The sequence below is a fragment of the Hermetia illucens genome, chromosome 4, assembly GCF_905115235.1.
Source record: "Hermetia illucens chromosome 4, iHerIll2.2.curated.20191125, whole genome shotgun sequence".
NCBI classification, from domain to species: domain Eukaryota; kingdom Metazoa; phylum Arthropoda; class Insecta; order Diptera; family Stratiomyidae; genus Hermetia; species Hermetia illucens.
This window is the reverse complement of record NC_051852.1, coordinates 8,749,486-8,772,821: the sequence shown is the minus strand read 5'-3', so window position 1 is coordinate 8,772,821 and position 23,336 is coordinate 8,749,486. Positions and strand designations below refer to the sequence as shown.

Below are 23,336 nucleotides of genomic sequence, written 5' to 3'. Positions count from 1 at the left end.
GTATGGGGCCACCTATACATCGGAGCTAAAGCCTTTCCTGTACCACCTGGGGAAGTTCTTCATAAACATCAAAACGAACATGAAATTAAACTTATAGCTCAGAATCGACATTGATAACAGACCTCCAATCGCCACCCTCTATCGAAAGACTAAAACCTATCTTCCTCGAAAAAGACTCAGACGACACCTCATCAAAATTGTGGACAAATTCATTTTAATCGAGAGCCCTAAATCTCAGAGGGGTTCATACCACTGATCTGGACGAAGGGAGGCTCAATTTTACTACAAGCTTTAAATCTACATTAAAAGACCAAGTTTCCATAATTATTTTTTATTTTTTCCTATTTTAATTTTCTTTTTTTTTGTAATCAACTAAACAGAACACTTCTTCCAATTTGTTGGATTTTAAACCGACTCTTTTTTTGTTTAATAATAATTATTTCGAAACAATTTATACCACGTTACTAATAATAATCAACATTTTCCCCCCAGCTAAGCAAAGAGTAAATAATAATATAAATGAAAATTAAGAACTGAAACAATCATTTAATAAATTATTTATAGAAATAAACAATAGTTTCCCCTCTTTTTTCACTTTTTTTTCCCCAATTTTTTTTTTGTCTAAACTAGAAATATAGGAATTGACACAATCATAAATGTTTTATTAATAAAGGAGTACTTTCACGTAATATTCTCATAATGCACAAAAGAAGGCCAACAGACACACGAACCGAACAAAGATACTTTAATCCATAGTCTTGTGAGGAATACTTTGGGAATATTAAGAGAGTAACATGAATGTCACAAATAAACAGGAAACGGAAACAGATCAAGGGCGACACAAACGGTTGAGCTGTGCATGATTGCCTCTGGGTCATACGAATGAAAAGATGGGGCTCGTTTTTTCTTGCTCGATATCCCTCAATCACTGATGGCTTCCCAAGAGCCGATCCCGCTTGTAGACGGGACAAAGGCCGAAGAAAAAGAAGACTGATGGCTTTCCAAGAAAATTTAATCGAGTCTCGCCTCCTGAAGGTCGACAACAGATTCAGATCTTGGGAATCTACGAGTTCCCTGCTCCTCGTTCTTCAACCCCAGTAAGCGCTCATGCACATCTCACTAAAACTTAACAGACAGGAATCGTACAGGAATTTGAACTACTCGTTTTCCATTTTTATTTAAATGCAACAATATTTTGTCAATTGTCCATGAACAATGCGAAGATGAAGAGAAATTCGAACCTAAATTGGTGGAAATGAATACTTCTCCCAATAATAATCGAGAAAAATCGCTCAAAATAGCGCCCAAGAAGTTGAAATGAATCCAAATCGAACAATGCAGTTATTTGTTGTTGTTTTCTTACTGAACAATTTATTAGTCTCCTATAAATTCCGCGTGTGTAGATTCGTATTCGCAAATCGATCTTTTTTTTCGCTCATCACACAATTGTGAAAATATCTTTTGAGGAAAAAGTTTGAAATTGTTAATTTAGGCTTGGATTGGATTGTGAAAAAGATATGCAAGGAGAAATCAGATGAGATGAGTCGCAGAACTGCAGAATTTTCATTGTTTTTCAAGAGAGGAAGGAAAGAAATTAGTATCCCTGAATTATGGGACTGTGAGAGGCCTTTTAAGGAGAAGAGGGATTCGTCCCTTTTAGGTCAACCGCGCTGTTTGGGCGCAATTTCTAGCAAAAAATATTTTATGAAGATGGGAGCCACATCCCACATCAATCTGCAAAAAGGGATGGTACCAGTTAAGAGCTAAATCTTACTGAGTTTGGGGCGTGTATACGAATGCAGGCTACAATCCGTAATGCTCCTTCGTCGTCTAATTTCCGACTCCGGCTCGAAAGATAGTACATAAAACAATAATTGTCATAAACTGAATGTCTCGACAGTAGACTGAGGTTCTCTGCAATTCTCCGAGGCTGTCGTCGATTGATTTCCCATTGCATTGATTTCTACTTTTCGCTCGGTTAAGGGCTATTATCAAGATGAGCTACCCGAATCCTCCGAATCCACGCAGACTATCATCATCTAAAGATTCAATATCACGTTTCTTCGATTTGCGAAGAGTTAAATACATTAAATACCTAAGCCAATCGTGTGTTTTGGTTTCTATTCGAATAAAAAAAACCTCGGAAACATCTTCCCGGTAAATTTACAACAAAGAACTAATTAAAAACGAAATGAAACACGCGCGGCATTCCCCTCCCCTACAAACTTATCTTAACCGTCATTCCAATCTCATCCACCACGTTATCCATGCCTTGGCTCTCATCCATCATCCACTATCGCTGGCATTCACATCGTTATGATTCGAATGGTGATTGGTCATTGAATACTTTCTGCCACTTTTCGATTTCAACTTTTTCCGATACGAAGAAGCTTTCATCACATTTATGCTAGTTCCATTGCTGCTACTACGATTGGCCACCGGAGATTTTTGATCAGCATTCAGATTGTTCGCGACAATAGTCTCGGATTCCGATTGTGTCATTGACGAGGACAGGCCAGGCGTTGATGGTATGACTGTCGATTGTGTCGACATTGTTGACGACGGATATCGTCGATGATGTAAAAGTGGTGTTACTTCCTCCGTTGTCCGTTTGTTCATTTGATTCATGGTCGTAACAGGACTTGTTCCGCCATTGCTGTTTAAATCCGGTGAGGATGGGATCTGTGAATTTTGGTTAGGATTAGGATTAGATGTGGGATCATTGGCATTAAAGGAATAATTGGCAGGAGTGTGGTTGGTAGATTGTGAAGACGAATGTCCAGAATGTATGTGAGAGGATGTTGTTGAATCATCGGGAATGTTGCTATTTGTCGTTGCTGATGTTTGATGGTACGGATGTGTGTAGTATTTGCCTGAATATATTCAAAAGAACATTAATAAAGAAACCAATTTGCTCGTAAGAAATGGCGAAAAGCGTTAGTCACAAAAGTAAGTTAACAAATATTAAAACAGCAAAATTATGTACACTCGTCACAGTAGGCGAATAACAACTGCAATAAACAAGCAAAATCGTATCGATTGAGGGACCCTAAGTCCCCATCAACTTGATGTCGGACTGGACCAAATGGAGAGTAACTTGCTCCCACTTTTGTGGTCCATGGACAGTCTCTCGATTTTTTTCAGATTTTTCGGTTTGGTAGTTTCTGAGAATGGCCCCCACACTCCCCATCTTTCTAACAAATGTCAAAACTAAGACCGGCTTCGAAAAGTACTGACCGAGACCTTTAATTTGATACCCCACATGATTATGTTTGTTGAAAAAAAATGTACACCCCCCTTTTGAACGTATGGGGACCCCCCCTCCCCTCCCCTTAAATTCGACGTAAAAGGATGTAACTCACTGCATGCAGTTCCCACCTTCCTACCAAATTTGATGTCAATCGCTATAACTGTCTCTGAGAAAAATGCGTGTGACGGACAGACAGACAGTAAACCGGTTTTAATAAGGTTTTGTTTTACACAAAACCTTAAAAACGAAGATGATTAATAGTTTCGTTCAGAGTAAAGGTTCTATCTCTAACCAAACTTGGATCTAAATATGCCAGATTTACGTTCGATATAATCCGCACTCACTTTGTATTTTGCTAATTTTAAAAAGGATCGTTAAACACCTGCATATCGCTTTGGTCTCCCTGCTCCTAGGGTAGCATTCAGGCAGCGTCTGATTAGTAACTTCTGCCCTGGACGAAACCGTAGGCTGTCTTAATTTTTTTTAGAGAAATAGTTCGTGTAAACTTCTACGTGTCATCTCAATCTGTTGTTGATGAACGACGAATTATGCTTGTTCAATTTCGTCTGAAAAAAATGTCTAGGGCAAACACTTTGGATCAAAGATCATCCGCAATCACGTTTACCACTCGACCATTAAAACCTAACAGCAGAAATATTCAGTCCCCAACTAGCGCGTCTCGAGGTAGTGTTGAAGGAAAAAGGGCCACCCCTAGTGAATGGAGGTAACGTCTTGGTTGACCATAATAACGCTAGGCCTCAAACTGCTGCAATCACTCAGAGGACTGCACACTTGCGGAGTTAGGCTAGCAGCAGTTGGTCCAATGCTCCTGTGGACCTCTGATCTTACCATTTGAAAGAAAAGAAATTGTTTTTTTATAGCAGCAGCAAAATTCATGAAGGATAGTAACCCCCCTTACTTGCAACTAGAAAACTCCTTAAGGCTCATTAATCGCAAAGGAAGTACGTGAGAATTTCCCTCTCCCCTCCCCAGTTTCGGCAATGCGAATTGTAGGGTATACCGAGTCTGGCGGTATGGTCCCCTGCTCAGACCACCGTAATCTTTTATGGATCTCGTACACGAGCTTTTGCGATCGGATCTTATTATATGGAAGCCAAATCCTTCTTGACTTGGCACAGCTGATGAAGTCAGCGGCTGTCATGTAATGCAAATAGATTCTGCTCCTGACGGTTGTTAGCGGGATGTAGACTGTTCCCTTCGAAAGCATGCCAAAAGCAGAGCCCCGCCTGGCCAGGGCACCCGCCTGTTCATTTCCTCTATGTTCCTATAACCGTGAATCCAAGGAGGGATAACTTTGAGCGAACTATCCAAACTGTTCAGCGCGTCCCTGCACTGCCCCACTAGCCTGGAAGACGCCGCCACAAAGCCTTAATGTTCACTTGGCTGTCGGTTAAAATGGCTATGTTATGCTTGGGACTCCGATCGTGCCCAGCCATTGATAGGCTTCCAATAAAGCCAGTAATTCTACTTGGAATACACTGGCGAATCCTGGGGGATCGTACGACTCGGTTACACTGTATCTATCCGAGAAATCTTCCGCATCGACCCCACAGACCATCTTTAATTTAGTAAAGAATACTATGTTATAACCTTGCAACACGTCGCTTGTCCTCCACTTTGCTCTAGTTGGAAAGTCCACAGCAAAATCCCTCGTGAAGCTCGGTATGCGTGTGGTGTAGTCCCGGAGTTCCCAAGACTTCGTCTAGGACGTTGTTATGGCCGTAGGGCTTCGACGTTCAACATCTGAACTCATGGAATCTGACAGCACTGCATGCGACAATGTATTTAATGTGGAGGTCCAAGGGAAAGAGACGTAGGAATACATTTAAAGCATCTACCGAGTAGAAATGCAGAGCCACGGTACCACCTGTACACACGGTTCCTTCAATCTTATTAAGCTATTGTACTTCTTGCTCACCACCTGCTCCCATATAATAGAACAGTAAGTTAGGATGGAAGGCTGCGCACATCCAGAGAAGCATCTACGACTGGAGTCTCCATTTTTTAAAAAAGTTCTTTTGCGAACGTAGAAGGTTCTACAGACCTTCTTAGCCCTTAGTTCTATATTCAGCTTCCAATTTAACTTAGAATTCAGAATCACACCCAAATACTTTTCTTTGGAGAAAAGAACCAATCTTGTATTGGTGATGAATAGTATCAGCTCCGCCTTGGTTGGATTTATGCTAAGTTCGTTTATTGTAGCCTACAGGCGCACCTTTCCCGACGCTCCCTTCATGATTTTACTCATAACCAAGGGCATCCCTGATACCAATATCACCAAGTCGTCGGCATATGCCACCACCTCGATTCTGGTCCTGTCCAATATGCGTCGCATTTCGTCCATCACTATCAACCAGACCACTGGAGAGATGACGTTCCCGGTGGCCCTGTTCAAATGGCAACCGCCCAGATCAGACCGGATTATCCTCCAATTCTATTCTCGTTAGAACTTTTCGACAGCTTTGATACTAACCTTGTTGAATGCCTCCTCTAGAAGGCAGCTAGAGTATATTTATTGTACTGTAGCGGCCGCTCAACCATGTTAATTACCTTATGAAGAGCGGGTTTTGTGGATTTGCCTTTGAGATACTTGGAGAAAGGCATTCTCTCCATAATCGCGGATGTACAGGACACGCTCTAGGGTCTTCAACACGAGAGTTAAAGTTGATTGGTCGAAGATCTTTCGCGAACTCATTGCCGCGCCTGCCGGCTTTCAGTATGAAAACTACACCCAGAAGTCTTCAAGAGTGTGGTACGTATCCCGACCCGACCCGACCCGACTCGTCAATTTTCACTGAATTGACATTTCCTTTTGGATGTGTCGTCGTGTATAAAAGATTTACATATTATCGGGCTGGGGGAATTGGGGGGGGGGGGAAGGAGATCTGTTACGAATCGTTGACTGCCTAGATGCTCCTTCAACTTCGGAAACAGATGGAAATCGATGAGTGCAATATCATGGATTTGAGGGGGATGGGGAATCACTTCCAAGCCAAATCCCCCGATTGAATCCTTCGTTTGTTGCGAGACATGCGAACGCGCATTGCCGTGGTGCCGTCTTACGCCTTTGGTGAGTTTTTCCCTAAAACGATTTTGGATTGGAGTTTATTGAGGTACCTCTAGGCATGAGCTCAATAAGCAGCTCATCACGCCGGTCCCAAAACACCGTTGCTATGACTTTTCCTGCTGGCAGCTTCTGCTTAAACTTCTTCGTATTTAGGCCGAAACCAGAACACAAGGAATCGCATGCTCCACCGATGGCAGGTTGGTAGAGCTTCTTGATTTTCTTGGCTCCGCTTTCGATGGTCCATCCTTTAATGCAGGCAGGGAGAGTGCAATGACTCATAAGACGAGAACCTTTCCTCTACGTCCTCCGGGTAAAGACACATGAAGAACGTCACCGCTAACAACGACAAATAATACCGATGACAGGATGCATCCCTGGCAGGCTGCGTTTTCGATCTCAAAATTCTCCTTCATATGTCGTTCTGATAATAGCTACCAGTTTCTCGGGAATGCTCCTCCCGCGTAGAGCCCTCTAGCTACAGTGTCCGTTCACCCAATCGATAGTTTTCTTAAGGGCCAATGCAGCGAAGATTTAAATTTCGCGCACTGTTCATTGAGGAGGACCCGGGGCGGAAACCAGTCTGCTTCTGCTCGCTGCCGATCAAGCTTTTGTTCTTTGATAAGTTCCAGGATTATCTTAACTGTTATTTTTGCGACGGCAAAGAGCACGCAGATACCACTCCAATTGTCACACTCAAAACTGCTGCTCTTTTTTGGAATCTTGACGATCATCCCCTTCTTCCATTCTTGGGGAAAGGTCTCAAATTTCCAAGATTTCTGTACGAGTGGAAGCAGCAGACCTGCAGTAACTGTAGGTGCAGCGATAAATAACTCTGCGGGGAGACCGTCAAGCCCAGAGGCTGTACTCCGATTGGGTACATTGATGGCCGAAATTATTTCTCTTCTGTTTGGAGGTACATTCCGTATCTGTATGTTACGGTGACTAGCCAATAATACGGTTAAGAACCATGGTGAAGTGTTTTTTCCACCTCTTCAGTTGTTTATCATCGTGGATGAGAGGTCGACCGCTGACGTCCTTCACATGACCATCGAAAGATTTGAGACCACATGCAAGCTCTTTTGTAAACCGGTATACAGTCCTGAAATCATTGCAATCTGCGGCATCCATCGCTTCCCTGACACGCCCGTCATCACCCTCCGTGGTAAGTAGAGCCTTCAACCTCTTCCGTTCGCCGAACCGCTTCCTCGACTCCGCAGTTAGCCAAATTATGACCGACGATCTATGTAGCACCCCAGAAAAGAGTATTTTTGATGACGGCCCGATGTTTATCGATGTTCTCAGGCGAGTTACTCAGCTGCTCGATCAGCAAGATAGCTCGTCCATTGTAGAACGACAGCTGGGTCGTACAAGCGGTCGACATTTGGACTTAGCAAGTCGCTCTCCGATCCTGCGAGAAGTGGCGGACGCAAACCGCGAGCGACCATCAGATGATGATCTCTTTTCAGGCCGATATCAGCGACACTTGGTTTCACAGATCCAGAAGACAACTCCTAAATCTACTGCCAAACGCGAAGTGGTCGATCAGTTGCTCAAATAAGGTGCCACCGATGACTAGACGGTGGGAGTTGTAAAAATCCATGAAACTCCTACCATTACCGTTACGGTTCCCAAGACCGTACTTTCCCATCACATGTCCGGGCAAGGTATTGTCAGATCTCACCTTGGCATTCACCTTTAGGAAGCTTCTCCTGAACCGCGTTTAATTGCTCATAAAAAGCATCCTTCTTTACTACATCGGAAGTCTCCGCTGGTGATGTTCCTTAATCTGGGCCGAAATCTGTCAGAAACCGCGGCCAGGTCAAGAGAGCGCACCTTGCGGTAGCCTAGGGCCAATATGTCCAGTTTATCTCGCTGGAAAACCCGCTCACGTTGAAGAAAGCGAGTATTCTAAGGACACTCGCTACCATTGTCGAGGAACATGCGCACATTCCAGAAACCAATCATAGTCCGCCTTCGATAGCCAAAAGCCATTGCCGTGGGGTCAGTCGCTATCCGAGGTGTTGATGTTTCGGTAGCAAAAAAGTTTCCAAATCTGCAGGCTGCTAGCTCACAAATTTCTATCCCTTTTAGTCGCCTCTTAGGACGAGCATGGAAGGCTTTGAGTGTATTTTTAAGCCCCAACTCACAGGGCTTATCAAACACCAAAATTGTTAGAATAACATCGAGTTCAATGATCTAGATAAGTTCGCAGTAGAAGAAACTGTCCTAAGTAGATATGAAGGCATACAGTTCGTAAACAAGCCTGACCAGACTGGAGTGGGAAACCTGGGTCCTGCCAGTCCTGGAATTTTTTAAGCGGGTTGGAGTAGAAATTTCAATAAAAAAAGGATAGTAGGGATGCCCGCAGTCAGATAGAGACGTCAAATAGAAAATTGAATTCAAGACAAATCTGGGACGTCGTATGTCGGAAATATAGACTCAGAAGGTCTTAAAAAGGCAGGCGTTCACCCCCCCTGTTATTTGGAAAAACTGTCACTGTTATCTGGTGACGGCTAGAAATTTAGCCGTGATGTGCAACGACACTAGATTCATTCAATGTGGGGTTTAAAATGTATAGACGTACGACACAACAATTTTACTAGCTTTGGAGGCCAATAGGCGCTTACTCTTTTGAAATTTCTCCCTATTTGCGTCAAGCCAACAACGAAACACCAAAACCTAGACGGAAACAATGAACAAAAAAATACTATATACAAAAAAGTTGCCCATCGCAACACAAATCTACGTTTTTAGACAAAGCAAAAATTAGTATTTTGTAAAAACCCCGAAAAAAAGTCACCTTCGTTAACTTACTTTTGCGATAATTTAAAGAACTATTCAAGGTTGTACCTTCAGGTCCGAAAAATCCACTTGATTTCATGGCACCACGATATCTTTTGTCTTTTTTTCCAAGTAAAAGATCCGGATTGACACTACTACCACTATTGCTTACACCACTTGACGACGTACTCGAATAATGCTTGCCACGTTTCGTACCGGAATGACGGGACGTATGGTGGACATTAATTGGTGGGGTGATGACTGTCGTTGACGTTACATGCTCGTTTTCATCCATACTGGAACGATTACTTTCACACTTGGTCGTTGAAACGGTATCAAGGCTGTTCAATTCAGTCTCATCCTCGAAGGAAACGCTCTTCATTGGTTTTACACAGGCGACCGGTTGTGGGACTGATGGCGATACAGCTGTCGGTGTCGGGGGCGTCGTCATTCCAGGAGGGCATATCGAATTAGCCGATGATCTAGAATCAGGTTCGGGAGTGATTGTGGTGTTTGCGTTTTCAAATGTTGAATCCGCTCCTGTTTCACTGTCTGGATCGATGTCCATTTGGTCTGCCTCCTTGTCCTGCTGAGAGTGGAGGATTCAAGGGTTATATTTTAGAATTTTGGAGAGACATTCAGATGCCGTTTTAAATGAATATTATTGTTCAATAAAGAAGCTTACCTTTGAGATTTTAGTATCTTCAGCGGGTCCACCTCGCAATATGATCTCTGGACCGCCTCCATAAATTCCATAGAAAAATTTCCACAACGTTGTATTGATTTGAGCATAATCTGACCCGGGACGTACATTCCGGATCGGCACAGTCTCCGAAGGGGCAGCAATAGTAGCATTATTAATAGGTCCCGGCTCCTCCGTCGTCACACCTCTGGCAAACATTTGCCATTGTCTAAACCAAGCCATTGAAATTGCATAAATTGTTGTCGGAGTTTCTTGATATTGAAATTCGTCATTATATTGAGTGAAAGCGGCCAATTCAGCCCGCTGTCTTCGAGTAAGCGATTCCGCTGCTAACCTACATATGTCACATTCGAATAGATGATTACAGGCCGGTCCACCCCCAAACTTCTTATACAAGAAATCCCAAAGCGGCTGAGGCAAAGGAACGGCCAGTCTAGATATTAACGCTGCTTTCACAGGCGGCAAACCACCATGAGGACATAGCAAAGCCCAGTTGTCAATAGGTCCTGGTTCCGCGAATGTATTGAACCGACTTAGCCACTGCCTGGAGACAAAGAATCTTATGTCTGAGGCTTGTGGTGGATTCGTATCGGCCAATTCTAACGCTTCAGCCCGCACTATCGACATTTGTGGATTACTTTTTCTATAGAACAAAACATATGCTTGGCAATTTTGCACAACATCCGGTGAAACTTCGGTAACAAGTTGATCGTCAAATTCAAACCATTTTCCAGTCAATTCGTGTTTGGCAAAACTTGTGTAGTGACCACCGCCAACAGTCCCATGATGACATATCACAGCAGTCAGATCATATGTGTATATTTCCGATTTACAGTCCTTATGTAGGTACGGTCGCATGTCCAATCCGGTGAGCGGGAAATTTACAGGACTAGAGATTTTCGAACTATAGGACAGGTCATGCCGGAAACGTTTCAGGTGTATACATAACATTTCTGGCAGCGCTAAGACTCTTGAATATTTGATGCCATTACGAAGTTTGTTGCATTTTTCACAACTGAGAAGGAGAAGGAGAAAAATGCGGGAATCATTAGAAAGTGGTCACAGCAAGCTAAGCAGGTTGTAACTCTGGGACCCTCCAATAATAATAATTAATCCTAGATTGGATGGAGTAAGCTGACTAAGTAGAACATTCAAAATAATTATAGGACAAACGGTTTCGTCCAGGGCAGAGGCAACTCGTCAGACGCTGCCTCACCTCTGCCCTGGGCAGAGGCAAGTCGTCAGACGCTGCCTCACCTCTGTCCTGGGAGCAGCGCGACCGTGAGTGGCATCAGACGGAAAACGCTCCTCCATATATTTGGAAAAACACGCCAAGGATGCGAATTATATCCAATAGAAACCGCCAATAGTTTGAGCTTAAGCTAGGCTAACGCAAAATTAATTGTTTAGGATAAGTGACGGATCCTAAGTCCACAACCACTTGTTGGACCGGACCAAATCACTTATATAACTATTGGCGGTTTCTATTGGATATAATTCGCACCCTTGGCGTGTTTTTCCAAATATACGGAGAAGCATTTTCCGTCTGATGCCACTCACGGTCGCGCTGCCAGCGCAAAGGTGAGGCAGCGTCTGACGAGTTGCCTCTGCCCTGGACGAAACCGTTTGTCCTATAATTTTTTAATGCTTGGGTGCCATGTCCCAAACGAGGGATCCGCGGACCAAAGGGACGTGTGAGTAAATTGCTCTCCATTTAGTCCGGTCCAACAACAAGTGGTTGTGGACTCAGGATCCCTCACTTATCCTAAACAATTAATTCAAAATAAGCTACAATCCATACCTGTACATATTATCACCCTTGAGTTCATCCGCACTGAAGAAGGCCGCCAAGCAATCATGAAGAGACACCATAGGACCCCAGAACCACGATTTGAACCAGTTCCACAGCCACCATATCCAACCGTCCTGGCCCACCTGATAAACAGCATCTGTGCAGTTCACTCCCGACGGAGGTGGTTGGTTCATCAACGCCACCGATATTCCCTGCGACTGATGCAAAACAGCCAAATGATCTTTGCCAGGAATCGGAAGTGAAAGATCCTGAAAAGTCTCTTCTCTTGTTGATATTCGATCACATGTCAGACACTGTACGGACGAGAGAAGTTTTCCATCAAAGACATCACTAATTATCGACCGATGTGGAGGTTTCGGTGGTGATTTGTCTGATTGTGAGTTTACTTTAGACTGTGGGGTGTTTGCAAGATTCTGTGGACTTTGTGGCGGTGACGAAAGGACATTGGTCTCGGAATTTGAATTACTAATTGGCGCCTTGGTTGAATATGTATTATATCTTTGGTTGGTTGTTGACGTGGTTGGACTGGGTGATCTATGACCTGAAGACGCGGGAATTTCATCAGACAAGCTCGACTGCTCCGAGACTCCACTATCACAAGTTTCATATTCAGCTTCTGACTGAGAAGGCGATGGCGAAGAACATGGCGAATTATCATCATTCTCCTCTGTTGCAACATTATTTTTCACTAGAATATCAGGCGGCGGTGGTGTGACTTCCTTCAACTCTTCGTGCAGTTGATCCATAAAGCACCGAAGGAACTCCTGCGTGTCGTGCTGTTGGAACCCTCTGAACATGGGATGAACGCTCCGTATTCCGTAAAGTATCCCTCGCGGAACGACGTAGCCTGGACAATTCCAAGAAAAAGGACTTCGATAAGAAACCTAAAAACGCAACAACTACCAACTCACCATTACTCCTCTTATTCCTGCACCACATCTCCTTCATTAACCGATGGTAACTTTTCGCCAAACCAATCTTCCTTTGATTTCCAGTTAATTCACTAGTAGCCTCTATGATATCGCCACAATCTAGAAAGTATGTTGTCAATGGTGGGGAGTTGCTCAACGCTTGCAGTGCTGCATTCATATAACATGTATTGGCGATATTTTGTAGCCCAACAAGTCCATCTAGATGTCGTCGATCTCCGTCATCTTCATCGCCACTCGATTCAGGCGATTCACCGCCACCACCACTCCCAACACTCATGGCTCGTTCGTAGATCCTTTCCGAGTACCGACTCGTGTCACTTGAATCGTTACTAACAATCGAATTACGCCGTTGCGGCAAAAATACTTCCGTCTCACAAAGATAACACCAAATTCGTTGGGACGATAAGTTCATATGAATGCAATGTTGATGATTAAACTGAAATTTTTCATTAAATCGAAGCGAAAATGATTTAATTTGGAATTTTTTTTATCAAAATTTTTAGTTCTAGACTGAGTTTGAAATTGATTGGGAATTATTGTATCTTTGACGTGATTTTACATTTTCTATTTAGACATTCGCAAACTATATCGAAGTGAGTTCCTGAATCATGGCTACTTGATGGGAAGCGGCTTACCTTAAAGTGCTTTGTACTATGATCATTTGCCTGCTCAGAACAGCCGATGTGAAGACAATTTCGGTGCAAACATATCCATAAATTCGGTCCAAATATGTCACATTCTGAACATGAGTGTCCCTGAAATGAGATCGTAATTTAGAAGTTGAAAATAGGGAGGCGACAATGAAATGAAGGTTTGAATAATTAGGACTGTCTTTTGGACGTCTCTACTAGGGATAGTTCCCTGGGAGCCAACCTTTCTCTCTCTGAGTGTGTCACTTCGAGGGTCTCCAGGAGCAAAGCCTCTCGTCTACCATGATCGTTAGTGAATGGTGATAGCTACACTACGGATCTAAACTGGGAAGTGGAAAAACACCTCCCCTAATTCGGAGTGTCATACGAATCGCGCCCATTAGATAGTTTGCAGTCGAGTGTAACTGAATGAAGGAAGGAATGACACCTGGTTGTCTCAGTGAGTATGTGACCAAACTATGGACGGGGGGCCATGCCACGGCAAAATTGCTAACCCCCATACTCGTAGGAACCATATGAGTACACAAATGAACATAAGAAAAATAAAAACAAACAAGCAGGACCCCTTAATTCACACAAGCTGGCCAGCAAGGTGGAGGAAAATTTCCGAACCACTGAGAGACAGGTGGTTGCATCAAAAAAAGGAGAAGTTGGTGCGCAGAGCAGTGGAGCCAAGGTTAACATTGGCCTACTGCGAAGACCACAAACAACAAAGACCACTGCTAGAACGCAGGAACAAGTAAAAGCTAAAAAAGGGGGCTAAGTGGTACCTGCGTTGTCTGAAAAAAGGCCTGAAACCAGAAGAGGCTCCCAAAAAGCTCAGGGCAGACTTAAGCCATCAGTAACAGAGCTAATGAAGTGGGTAGTAGCAGAGATTAGTTCACATGACGGGAATGCTCCCAAAAAAACCCAAGATGGGGACAATTCCAGGTAGCTCAGGGATGAAGACAGGTGCCAGGAAACCCGCCATTAGGTATTCTAGTGCGGTCAATGCCCCATTGCTACGTTCCCGTTGCAAATACCACGAGTGAGTGAGCGGGAAATTATCGAAGACCTCGTCGTCAGGTAGATGTGCAAGGAACATAGTGTGAAGCTTGCGTTCAGCGGGATACGCTTTCGATCAGGTCATACACTGGCGGACTGCACGACGGAGGACACCTAGGAATGGCTTAGGAATATATTTGTAGCCCATAAATTGCCGGGCTGGGAAGGAGTAGAATTGTCGGCATGTGCTAGGGACGATATACCGTGATTCCGCCAGTTCCGCTCGCAGGCGTTACGATGGATGCCACGCGCTTATCGGTTTTGACGAAGAGACCATGGGACTTGTCGCGGACCTGTTGGGGGATGGATCCTGCGACCGGCTAAAGGAGCAGCTCATACGCCGGTTGTCAGTAAGTGAGGAAGCGAAGCAAATTACTTGCTGAACGAACTGACGCCTGGTGACCGAACCTCCAGCCAGCTGCTTCGAGAAAAGAGGCAGCTGAGTGGGGATAAGGTTGCCTCAGAGCTTTTGGAAGCTCTGGTTGCACCAGCTCCCGAAGAGCACCCGCGATATCTTTGCCTTAGTGAACTCGAGTCCGCCGGAGCTGCTAGACGCCACGGCCGACAAGTTCCACGGGGTATACGGCGACTGTAGTTACTTTGCGTTCGGGAAGGTGATCTCGATCGCACTCACGGTCTGCTTCCCGAACGCAACCCTCATCGGCCCCGACAATTTGCTGGTACCACCCTGAATCCGAAGCTCAAGCTACTAAATGTATCACCGGTGCAATTTCAATACAATAAAAAGCTAGGCTTGTGGGTCCCTTGGCGGCGGCTACCCAAAGCGCAGCACCACTTCGCCATACAATTTGTGACCTTCTAACCAGACGTTGCTTTCTGGTGGACACAGGCGCGAAGGAGTCGGTTCTCCCCGTACCCCGTCCAAACACCTTAATACCGCAAAACTTGCGACTAGCTGCTACGAACTCCTCTCCCTTCTGCACTAACGGCTACAGGGAGATTTCGGATTGCGATGAATGTTTTCGTGGCAATCCGTTTTGGCGTATATTAGCACCTCCATTTTATGTGCAGACCGCTACCCTATTCCACTCATCCATGACGTCGCATATTCATTGATAAACTCCCCTGTTCTCACGACCTTGGATCTGGCCAAGGAGTATCACCAAATCCCTGTAGTTCCCGACGACATACCGAAAACGGCTATTTGCACACTTCTCGCGCATTTTTGAACATCTGCTTGAGGCCGGGCTCGTTCTAAATGTAGAATAATGTAAATTCCTATTCAGACAGGTGAAATATCTCGGCCACATGATTACCCCTGACGGAATTCGATTAAAAACTTTCCCCTGCCAACCAATGGGAAGGATCTGCGAAGGTTATTGGGCATGTTAAGCTTCTATTATCGTTTCCTGCCCAAGACAGCTCATCATTAAGTAGCCCTCGACACTTTCTTGTCTGGGCCAAAAACAAAATACTTCCGCGATGTTGCGTAGCCTACTGAGGCCACCTAGGCGTTTGAAATGTTCAAACATCTTGTTGATGCTACACTACCGCCATTTCCTCCGGCAGATGCATCCTTAGTCGTGTTCGTCGATGTCTTAGACACAGCGGTAGGCGCCGCTCTCTACCAACGGGTGAACCAAACCTGGTAAGTGTTGAGCTTCTTTTCGGAACAACTTAACGTAACTACAGCGCCTACGATCCTAAATTACTCGCCGCGTACAGCTCCATTAAATACTTAAATTAAATACCGTTTCTCCCTTGATAGCAATTCATTCACTGTGACCACAAGTCCCTTATGTTTGCGCTTAAACAAAAGCTCGACAAAGCCTCTCCTCGCCAACCTCGGCAACTGAGCTTCATCAGCTAGTTTACTTCCGGCATCCAACACGTGTTTGGGAAAGACAATGTTGTTGCGGACGCTTTGCCACGAATCTCGGAGGTTACAGTCCCCGTTATGGTCGGTTATACAGCAATCGCCGAGGCGCAGAAAGACCACGCAGAGCCTGAACTCCAATTACGCCTTACTATATTCGGCTTAAACTCCTACTTACTATGCGAGACCTCAGACAAGGCACCGAGGCCATTTATTCCAGCTGATTTTCGCAAGGAAGTATTCCACGCGGTACACCATCTTGCGCACGAAGGCATTAGGATCACGAATCGGTTAGTCACTTGAAAATACTTCTGGCCGTCCATAAACAAGGACATAAACTCTTGGCCCAGACAGTGCATCGTGTGCCAGAAGTGAAAGGAAGTAGCCGTATCCCTACGATCGACCAAGCACTTCTACACAATCCACCTCGCCATTATTGGCCCTTTGCGAGACTCGCACGGATACAAGTATTACCTCACAATCATCGACAGGTTTACGCGGTGTGAATGAAGCAATACTTCTGACTGACGTTACGGCACAATCACGTGACGAGGCCTTCTGTCGAGAATGGATCCCGTGCGCTTTAGTGTACCAGCCGTAGTTATCACCGAGCAGGGAATACAGTTTAAGTCTACTCTTTTCTCGGAGTTAGGTAAGCTCCTAGGCTTCAAACGCCACAAGACCACTGTATACCATCCGCAGTCCAATGGGATGGTGAGACGTTTTCACCGGATGCTAAAAGAGGGCTTAATGGCTCGGGACGATCAGCCTTGGTCGCAGGGAGAGAGGAAGAAGAGGAAGAGGAGTTATGTACAGAGGAGAAATACTGCAAAGTATTATAAATCACAGGATAGCTGAGGAGGGTTGAGCAGTGGTCAGAGAATTTGATGAAAGTGGGAGGGGATTGGTAGGCACTGCGGGCCTACTGTTCTGGCATGTTGGAGAGGACTAGATCGGGAGTGCGATTTAGATGATTTGCGGTGCGGTTGAATTGAAAAGCAGCAAAGGTGTTCATGAAAGTAAAAAAAAAGGAGAAACGGATGAGAGAAACAAATTGGAAGTTTTGGCGGGCCGGGAATGTTAGGCCAGGAGAGCAGATGGATGAAAGATAGCGTACTGAAGATGGGTTAGAGCCCACTGGGGGAGCTATGAAGCAGCCAAGTACTCCCATCGGCGGGTGAACAGCAGCCTCTCCTGATGAAGCACGTCCAACAGGCGAAGTTTGAACTGGAGAGTTCACCGGGGAGGTCGAAGGTATCGGGGTCGCATCAAAAGAATGCGAAGCAGTTGGAGTAGGCGGGTTATGTGCACTCGTAGGGTAGGTAGGTGGTATCAGTGGCCGCTCCGAGGAGCCCAATTAGCGCATTAGTGCGCCGTTTTGATGCCACAAACTCCTAAGACCGTGACTGTTGTTATAGGAACAGGGAAGCAGAGTCCAGCTGGCTCGGATCTTCAGAGCTAGCCCGTAGCATTCACGAAGGAAAGCAGCTCTCCGACCCTGCAGCTAAGAATCTCACTGAGGTCCCCAAAGAATGGTTTACCCAGTGTCCGCAGCCTGACTCGAGCCAGAGCTGGGCAATCGCAGAGAAAGTGCATGAGGGTTTCCCTTCCTTCTCCGCAGCTTCGGCAATGCGAGTTGTAGGGTAAGCCGAGCCTAGCGGCATGGTCCCCTATGGGCCAGTGCCCCGTGCAGACCGCCGTAATCTTGAATGCATTTGCACGCGTCTGGCACAGGAGCTCTCGTGATCGGGCTATGTTATACGCGGGCCAAATTCTCTTTGATTTGGCACAGCTTGTAAGCCTTCGCCATCTCAGGCCCGCGGCTGCTAGGTAGTGCGAGTAGACTCGGCCCCCGACAGCAGCCAGCGGAACACCGACTGTATTCCCCGAGGGACTGCCAAGAGCAGAGTCTTGCCTGGCCAATCCGTCAGCCCGCTCATTCCCCTCTATGTTCCTATGCCCGGGAACCCAGAGGAGAGTGATCTTGAGCGTGCCGCCCAGATGGTTGAGCGTGTCTCTGCACTGCCCCATCAACCGTCGTTGAATACAAGGCCTTGATGGCCGCTTGACTGTCGGTCAGAATGGCTATGTTACGTTTGGGGCTCGAATCACGCTGCAACCATCGACGGACTTCCAATATCGCCAGTACTTCCGCCTGGTTTTCGCACAAATATTAATGTGACAATTAAAAAGCAATTAGCAGACAAACCAAAACAGCAGGTACAACATGTGATATCCCAATGGAAAGGTCAGAGTCCTAACTATAAAATGCATGGTAAATTATCCTTGAAGGATCAGTGTTGTGAAGGATATTCAAGGATAAACATGGAATTCGACAAAGTACATTTTCGTCATTGCATTTTGTACGAGTTTCAAATGGGGACGAAGGTGCCGAAGGCGATTGAAAATTTGTCGAAGGTATTCGGTGAAGGAAAGGTAAAGCGCAGGACAGTTTACGATTGGTTCGAAAAATTCTACAGCGGAGACCTGACACTTGAAGATGAACCTCGCTCAGGAAGACCCTATACGATTGACGACGATATCCTGCGCAACAAACTGGAAGCGAATCCTTTTCTTTCGACACGTGTGCTTGCAGAGGATCTCGGTGTATCAAAATCAGGAGTAGCAGTAGCCATTACGCGTCTTGGATATGTTTTGAAGAGCACAAAGTGGGTACCGCACGAATTGACTGAGCGAAATCTGGCCGATAGAGTGAGAATTTGCTCCGCTAACCTTTTACGGAACGAAAACGACCCTTTTTTGAATCGATTGGTAACTGGCGATGAGAAATGGATTGTGTACGAAAACGTAGCGAAGAAACGAGCCTACACTCATCGAGATCAACCGGGTCCATCGGTAGCAAAGCCGTCTATTCATCAGCAGAAGCGAATGCTCAGTATATGGTGGGACGTTCGTGGCTTACACTACGAGCTTTTGGGACCAAACGAGACCATTACCGCCGATAAGTACTGCGAGCAGCTCGACAGATTAAACACCCAGCTACGTTCGAAACGACCAGCATTGGTCAACAGGCGAAATATTGTCTTTCATCATGATAACGCCCGGCCGCATACATCTTTAACTACTCAGCGAAAATTGAGTGAGCTTGGCTGGGAAGTTTTGAGTCATCCTGCGTATAGTCCCGACCTTGCTCCTTCTGATTACCATTTGTTCAGGTCCCTCCAACATTTTCTGGATGGTAAAAAAATGGCTTCTGAAGCTGACCTCCAAAGTGCACTTCGCACGTACTTTGAGGGGAAGGGGGAAGAGTTTTATAGAGGGGGGATTTTGAAGTTGCCCGATAGATGGAGGGAAGTCGTATCTAATGGAGGCAATTATATATTAGATTAAATAATTAAAGGTTTTTATAAACTTATCTGCTGAATTCTGTCTTTGATTTGTGCGAAAACTTTGTGGACAACCTGATATATCCAAGAAGGCAGTAAGGGTATACTGCTTGTACTGCAGCGACTGCTCAACCGTGCCAATTACCTCGTGGAGGGCGGTTTCTGTGGATTTTCCTTTGAGGTAGGCATGCTGGGACTTAGAGAAAGGCATTCTCTCCATAATCGTCCTTAAGTGAATGTCCAGGACGCGTTCTAGGGTCTTCAGCACGAAAGAGGTCAGACTGATTGGCCGAAAGTCCTTCGCGGACTCATGACTTCGCCTGCCGGCTTTCGGTATGAAAACCACCCGTGCGCGCCTCCAGGACTGTGGTACGTATCCTAAAGTGATGCAGCTCCGGTAAATTTCAACAAGCCCACGGCACAACCCTTTCCTGCTGCTTCTGTAGCATGACTGGCATTACGCCATCTGGGCCTGGAGATTTTTATGCGGAGAAGCTGTTTATAGCCCAGCCGATCCTATCCCCGGTAATTACCGATTTGATAGTCTCGCACAGCTGGGATTGCTGCAAACCCTCCAAGCGAGGTTCTGACTCACAGTCCTCCTCGCTGGAGGGAAAGTGCGAATGTGCACTCGAATTTTGTGCAACTTTTGGGAGCATGCCAGCCGAAGCGCGTAGTGGGGATGAACCAGTGACCGATATATTAACGCCAAGTAAAGCGCAGGATAGCGGAAGTAAGTCCGGGGATGTGCCTGCAGATTGGAGTTGGCCGGGTCCTCCGCTGAACCCGCTCTGTTTTAGCTGAGGGCGGAGTGGTAGCGGCGCAGCGGAGACGAGATTCACCGACTGCATTGCTAGCAGTAAAAAAGCCTCCGCCGACGCACTGAACTGCCCCCAAAACATCTGGCGGCCTGGCACGAGGCCGACGCATTACACTTTCTTATTTCTTTCAATATTGAGAATTAGGCCATTGTCAAAGAGGCGTTGAAAATGTACTCGATATGTGCCAAGTGTGAACTCGAAGAGTCCAAAGATGTGTAAATTGCTATCTTTCGACTATTTTCGGTAGCCACAGGGATTCCGTGGAAACCCTTGGCGAAATCTAAAGTCTAGAAAACACGACAGTTTTCTAAGTCCGCAAAGACTTGGATGATTCGAAATTTGGCGACCTCTCATATGGGGACCCTGATGTCAGCGAAAATGAAGCGCCACGAGAGAGCCCGATGGAATCCAGGATTCACGTCTACTTGCCTGTAGTCGTGAATTGTGATGGGGATGAAATTTCCTGCCGCTAATTTCAGCTGCTTAGGGAATAGTTTGTTGCGTATCGAGACTTCGCGCTCATCACTCAACGTGGACAGGACTGAAGTGGGTGTTAAGTATGGCTCCTCTAGACCATGTTGCATCCACATTCGGAGAAGTCAGTTGTTGGAGGGGCTGGGGAGGGTTACCCGGAGTAAATACACCAAAAAATTATCGTTTAATGGTTAGTAAAAATCCCAAACCTGAAACAAAGGTCTCAAGGAAGTAAGGCAAATGATATCTCCGCACAGTCACCATTCTTGAGAAGAAAATGGCATTATTTTGACGGTTTTTACTATACCAAGAAGGGTATAAAATGTTTATCGTAGAAAACGTGAACTGCAACAAGCAAAACAACTGTTCATAATCAACTGATAAATTTCTGCCACTAACAGAAGTTCCATTAAAAAGACCATAAAATTGCACATTAAATATTCGCCAAACAAGGAAAAGTTTCTCGAAAATAAAACCTAAAAGCAATTGTCACTTTGAACGTTGATAGCAGTCCTACGAGTGTGCAACCTCTAATGCCCAAGTTGAAAAGCTATCGTTGTCGCCTCGAGATAAAAGTAAACAAATGCAAACATGCATTGCTTAAGTAACCGCTTCTCTGCATCTCCACTCAAGTGCCTGACCAGCGCGGGCGGCCCAGGGAATTCCATAATTAACCAGCAACGCTCGGCGATTGCATAAATCTCGGTGAAACAATAAAGCATGCCATCGCGAAATGACTCGTGATGCATGGCAAACGGCTGTAATTGTTTAAGTTTTAATAGGAAGCATCACAACGCGACGACGCTGAGGCTCGCATAGCGTTCGATTGCCCAATCGTTTTGCACATATCACAGAAAACCGATGACTGGTGACAATGAGTCAAAAGTATGTGTAAATGTTGCTTTGTTCCCAATGCTGGTCTGCTCTCTGCATAGCATAGCAATGCATGCTGACCCGCTGACCCCGCACTGTCCCACACTAAATCCAATCCGACTCTCATCGATTTACGACCACCATCTGATGCCAAACTCAGGTCCATGCACTTGTTGTAATGCAAGTGAGAAGTCCAGTCGGCGGAAGCGAATAAATTTTATTTACCGCGCATTACGTGCATACGCGGAAAGTTTAGTTATCCGGAGCTGGAAGAAAACAAGAGGATTCGGGGAGAGGACGACCATGCGAGATCGATTGAGGAATTCATTCAACAAATTGACAAAAGGCATCTCCGTGTGAGCGCCAGCTGAGGCGCAATGACAAAGTAAACACACAGAAATATACATTCTGACGAAGGTGTCGAGCGCAGTGACCGATTAACTTCTTTGCCTTGAGAAAAGCGAACATTGAGGAAAACGAGTGAGCAGTGTTGGTTCAGATGACTTGCTGCCGATCAGCCCAGTGACATTGAAACCAATTTCGTACCAGTTCGGCCCAGATAACTTCCTCCTGCGACTGCAACTCATTAGGTACAAAGCGTTGCTATTTAGGACACTGTTTCTTACCCAAACACTTCCAGTTTCAGGTGAATTATTGAAAACTGAGGGTCGAGCGTGTCGACAGCACGACCCTTGTCAGTTGCTACAAAATGCTTCCTCACCTGTTTGATTTTGCATAGTTCCGGCAACGAAAGCTGGACAATGTTTTCTAAATGCGAGCACTTGTGATTTCGAGCCATGACGACGATTTCCACGACAAAATGCAACTACAAAAAGCTTTTCATTCGCACACCGTGACCACAGCACAACACTTTTTCGCCCTTTGATCCACTGATTCCGGTAATCAATTTCACCCAAACAACTCCATAGACACATGCACACTTTACATTTATTCAAATATTATTGGCCATTACGGGCAGAATTTGCAATTTTCGCGTTGGAAGTTGCGCCGCAAAATTACAACTAGATTTCGGTCGATTCGATTTGTTCGCAGTTTGACGTTTCACATCTGACATTTGACGATGAATTGACAGTTTACTTGCGAGAGTGGCAGCGCGAGAGCGGGCCGAATAGTTTCCGCTGTCCCTTCACGCTTTTCGCTGCTTGTCGTCTTCGCAACAACTGGAATCAATCATTTCCGCACTTTACCGCGTTCTCGCCAAGTTCTCTGTCCACAAGCTGCACTGTCACGGTGCCCGCAAGACGATGACTCTTTCGAGCCAATTTCACGACACTCCACACTCACGATTCTCCCGGGAAACACAAAACAAACACCTGAAGAGCTGGGGATGAGGTGCAAACACACAAAACACGTTTTCGACGGAACTTCCCGGATTCCTCGACGAGATCTTCCCTCACGCCGAACACCACGTCATAGAAGGCACAGCCAACGGTTGAAACTTTGCCACTTTTCACAGCAAACACATTCCACTCATTACATAATTACGAATACTTCAATTAACCGTGGATTGATTAACTCTTTACGCGGGCGCTTGTTGTAATTTAAGTCGAAATTGAATTTCAGAGCACGCAATCCACTCGCCTCTAATCGACTTGAGCGCAGAGATCTTATTGGATGGGTTTGACAGGCAGCAGCTGAGTGTCGGAAAGTCACGAGTGAAGTTGGCTGCTGGTTAGGATTATGGGAGGGGTCCTTGGGCGGT

The 23,336-nt window shown here is 45.5% G+C and overlaps 1 protein-coding gene across 5 annotated transcripts; it reads right to left on the bottom strand.

Moving 5' to 3' along the window:
• Positions 1–485: 485 nt before the first annotated feature.
• Positions 486–23,256, bottom strand: LOC119653672 (ubiquitin carboxyl-terminal hydrolase 20). 5 transcript variants are annotated; one of them, XM_038058504.1, is made up of 7 exons: positions 22,335–23,256; positions 13,203–13,322; positions 12,547–13,003; positions 11,624–12,482; positions 9,805–10,837; positions 9,153–9,708; positions 486–2,873 (listed from the first exon to the last, which is right to left on the bottom strand). In XM_038058504.1, exons 1-7 carry the CDS (start codon positions 22,410–22,412, stop codon positions 2,287–2,289), a joined length of 3,690 nt encoding a protein of 1,229 aa, XP_037914432.1. In that variant the 5' UTR covers positions 22,413–23,256; the 3' UTR covers positions 486–2,286. The 5 variants fall into 5 exon arrangements, with proteins under 5 accessions (XP_037914432.1, XP_037914434.1, XP_037914433.1 ...); XM_038058506.1 differs by having other exon boundaries at positions 9,189–9,708; XM_038058505.1 differs by having other exon boundaries at positions 9,153–9,705.
• Between the last annotated feature and the right edge of the window lie 80 nt (positions 23,257–23,336).

What these genes read in the sequence shown, in the direction of transcription:
- LOC119653672 (XM_038058504.1), bottom strand. Translation starts at nt 22,412, where the DNA reads ATGGCTCGAAATCACAAGTGCTCGCATTTAGAAAACATTGTCCAGCTT. An exon ending in CAGGAATAAGAGGAGTAATG is followed by an intron (nt 12,483 to 12,546) that starts GTGAGTTGGTAG and finishes GGAATTGTCCAG; the next exon opens with GCTACGTCGTTCCGCGAGGG. An exon ending in AAGATACTAAAATCTCAAAG is followed by an intron (nt 9,709 to 9,804) that starts GTAAGCTTCTTT and finishes CTCCACTCTCAG; the next exon opens with CAGGACAAGGAGGCAGACCA.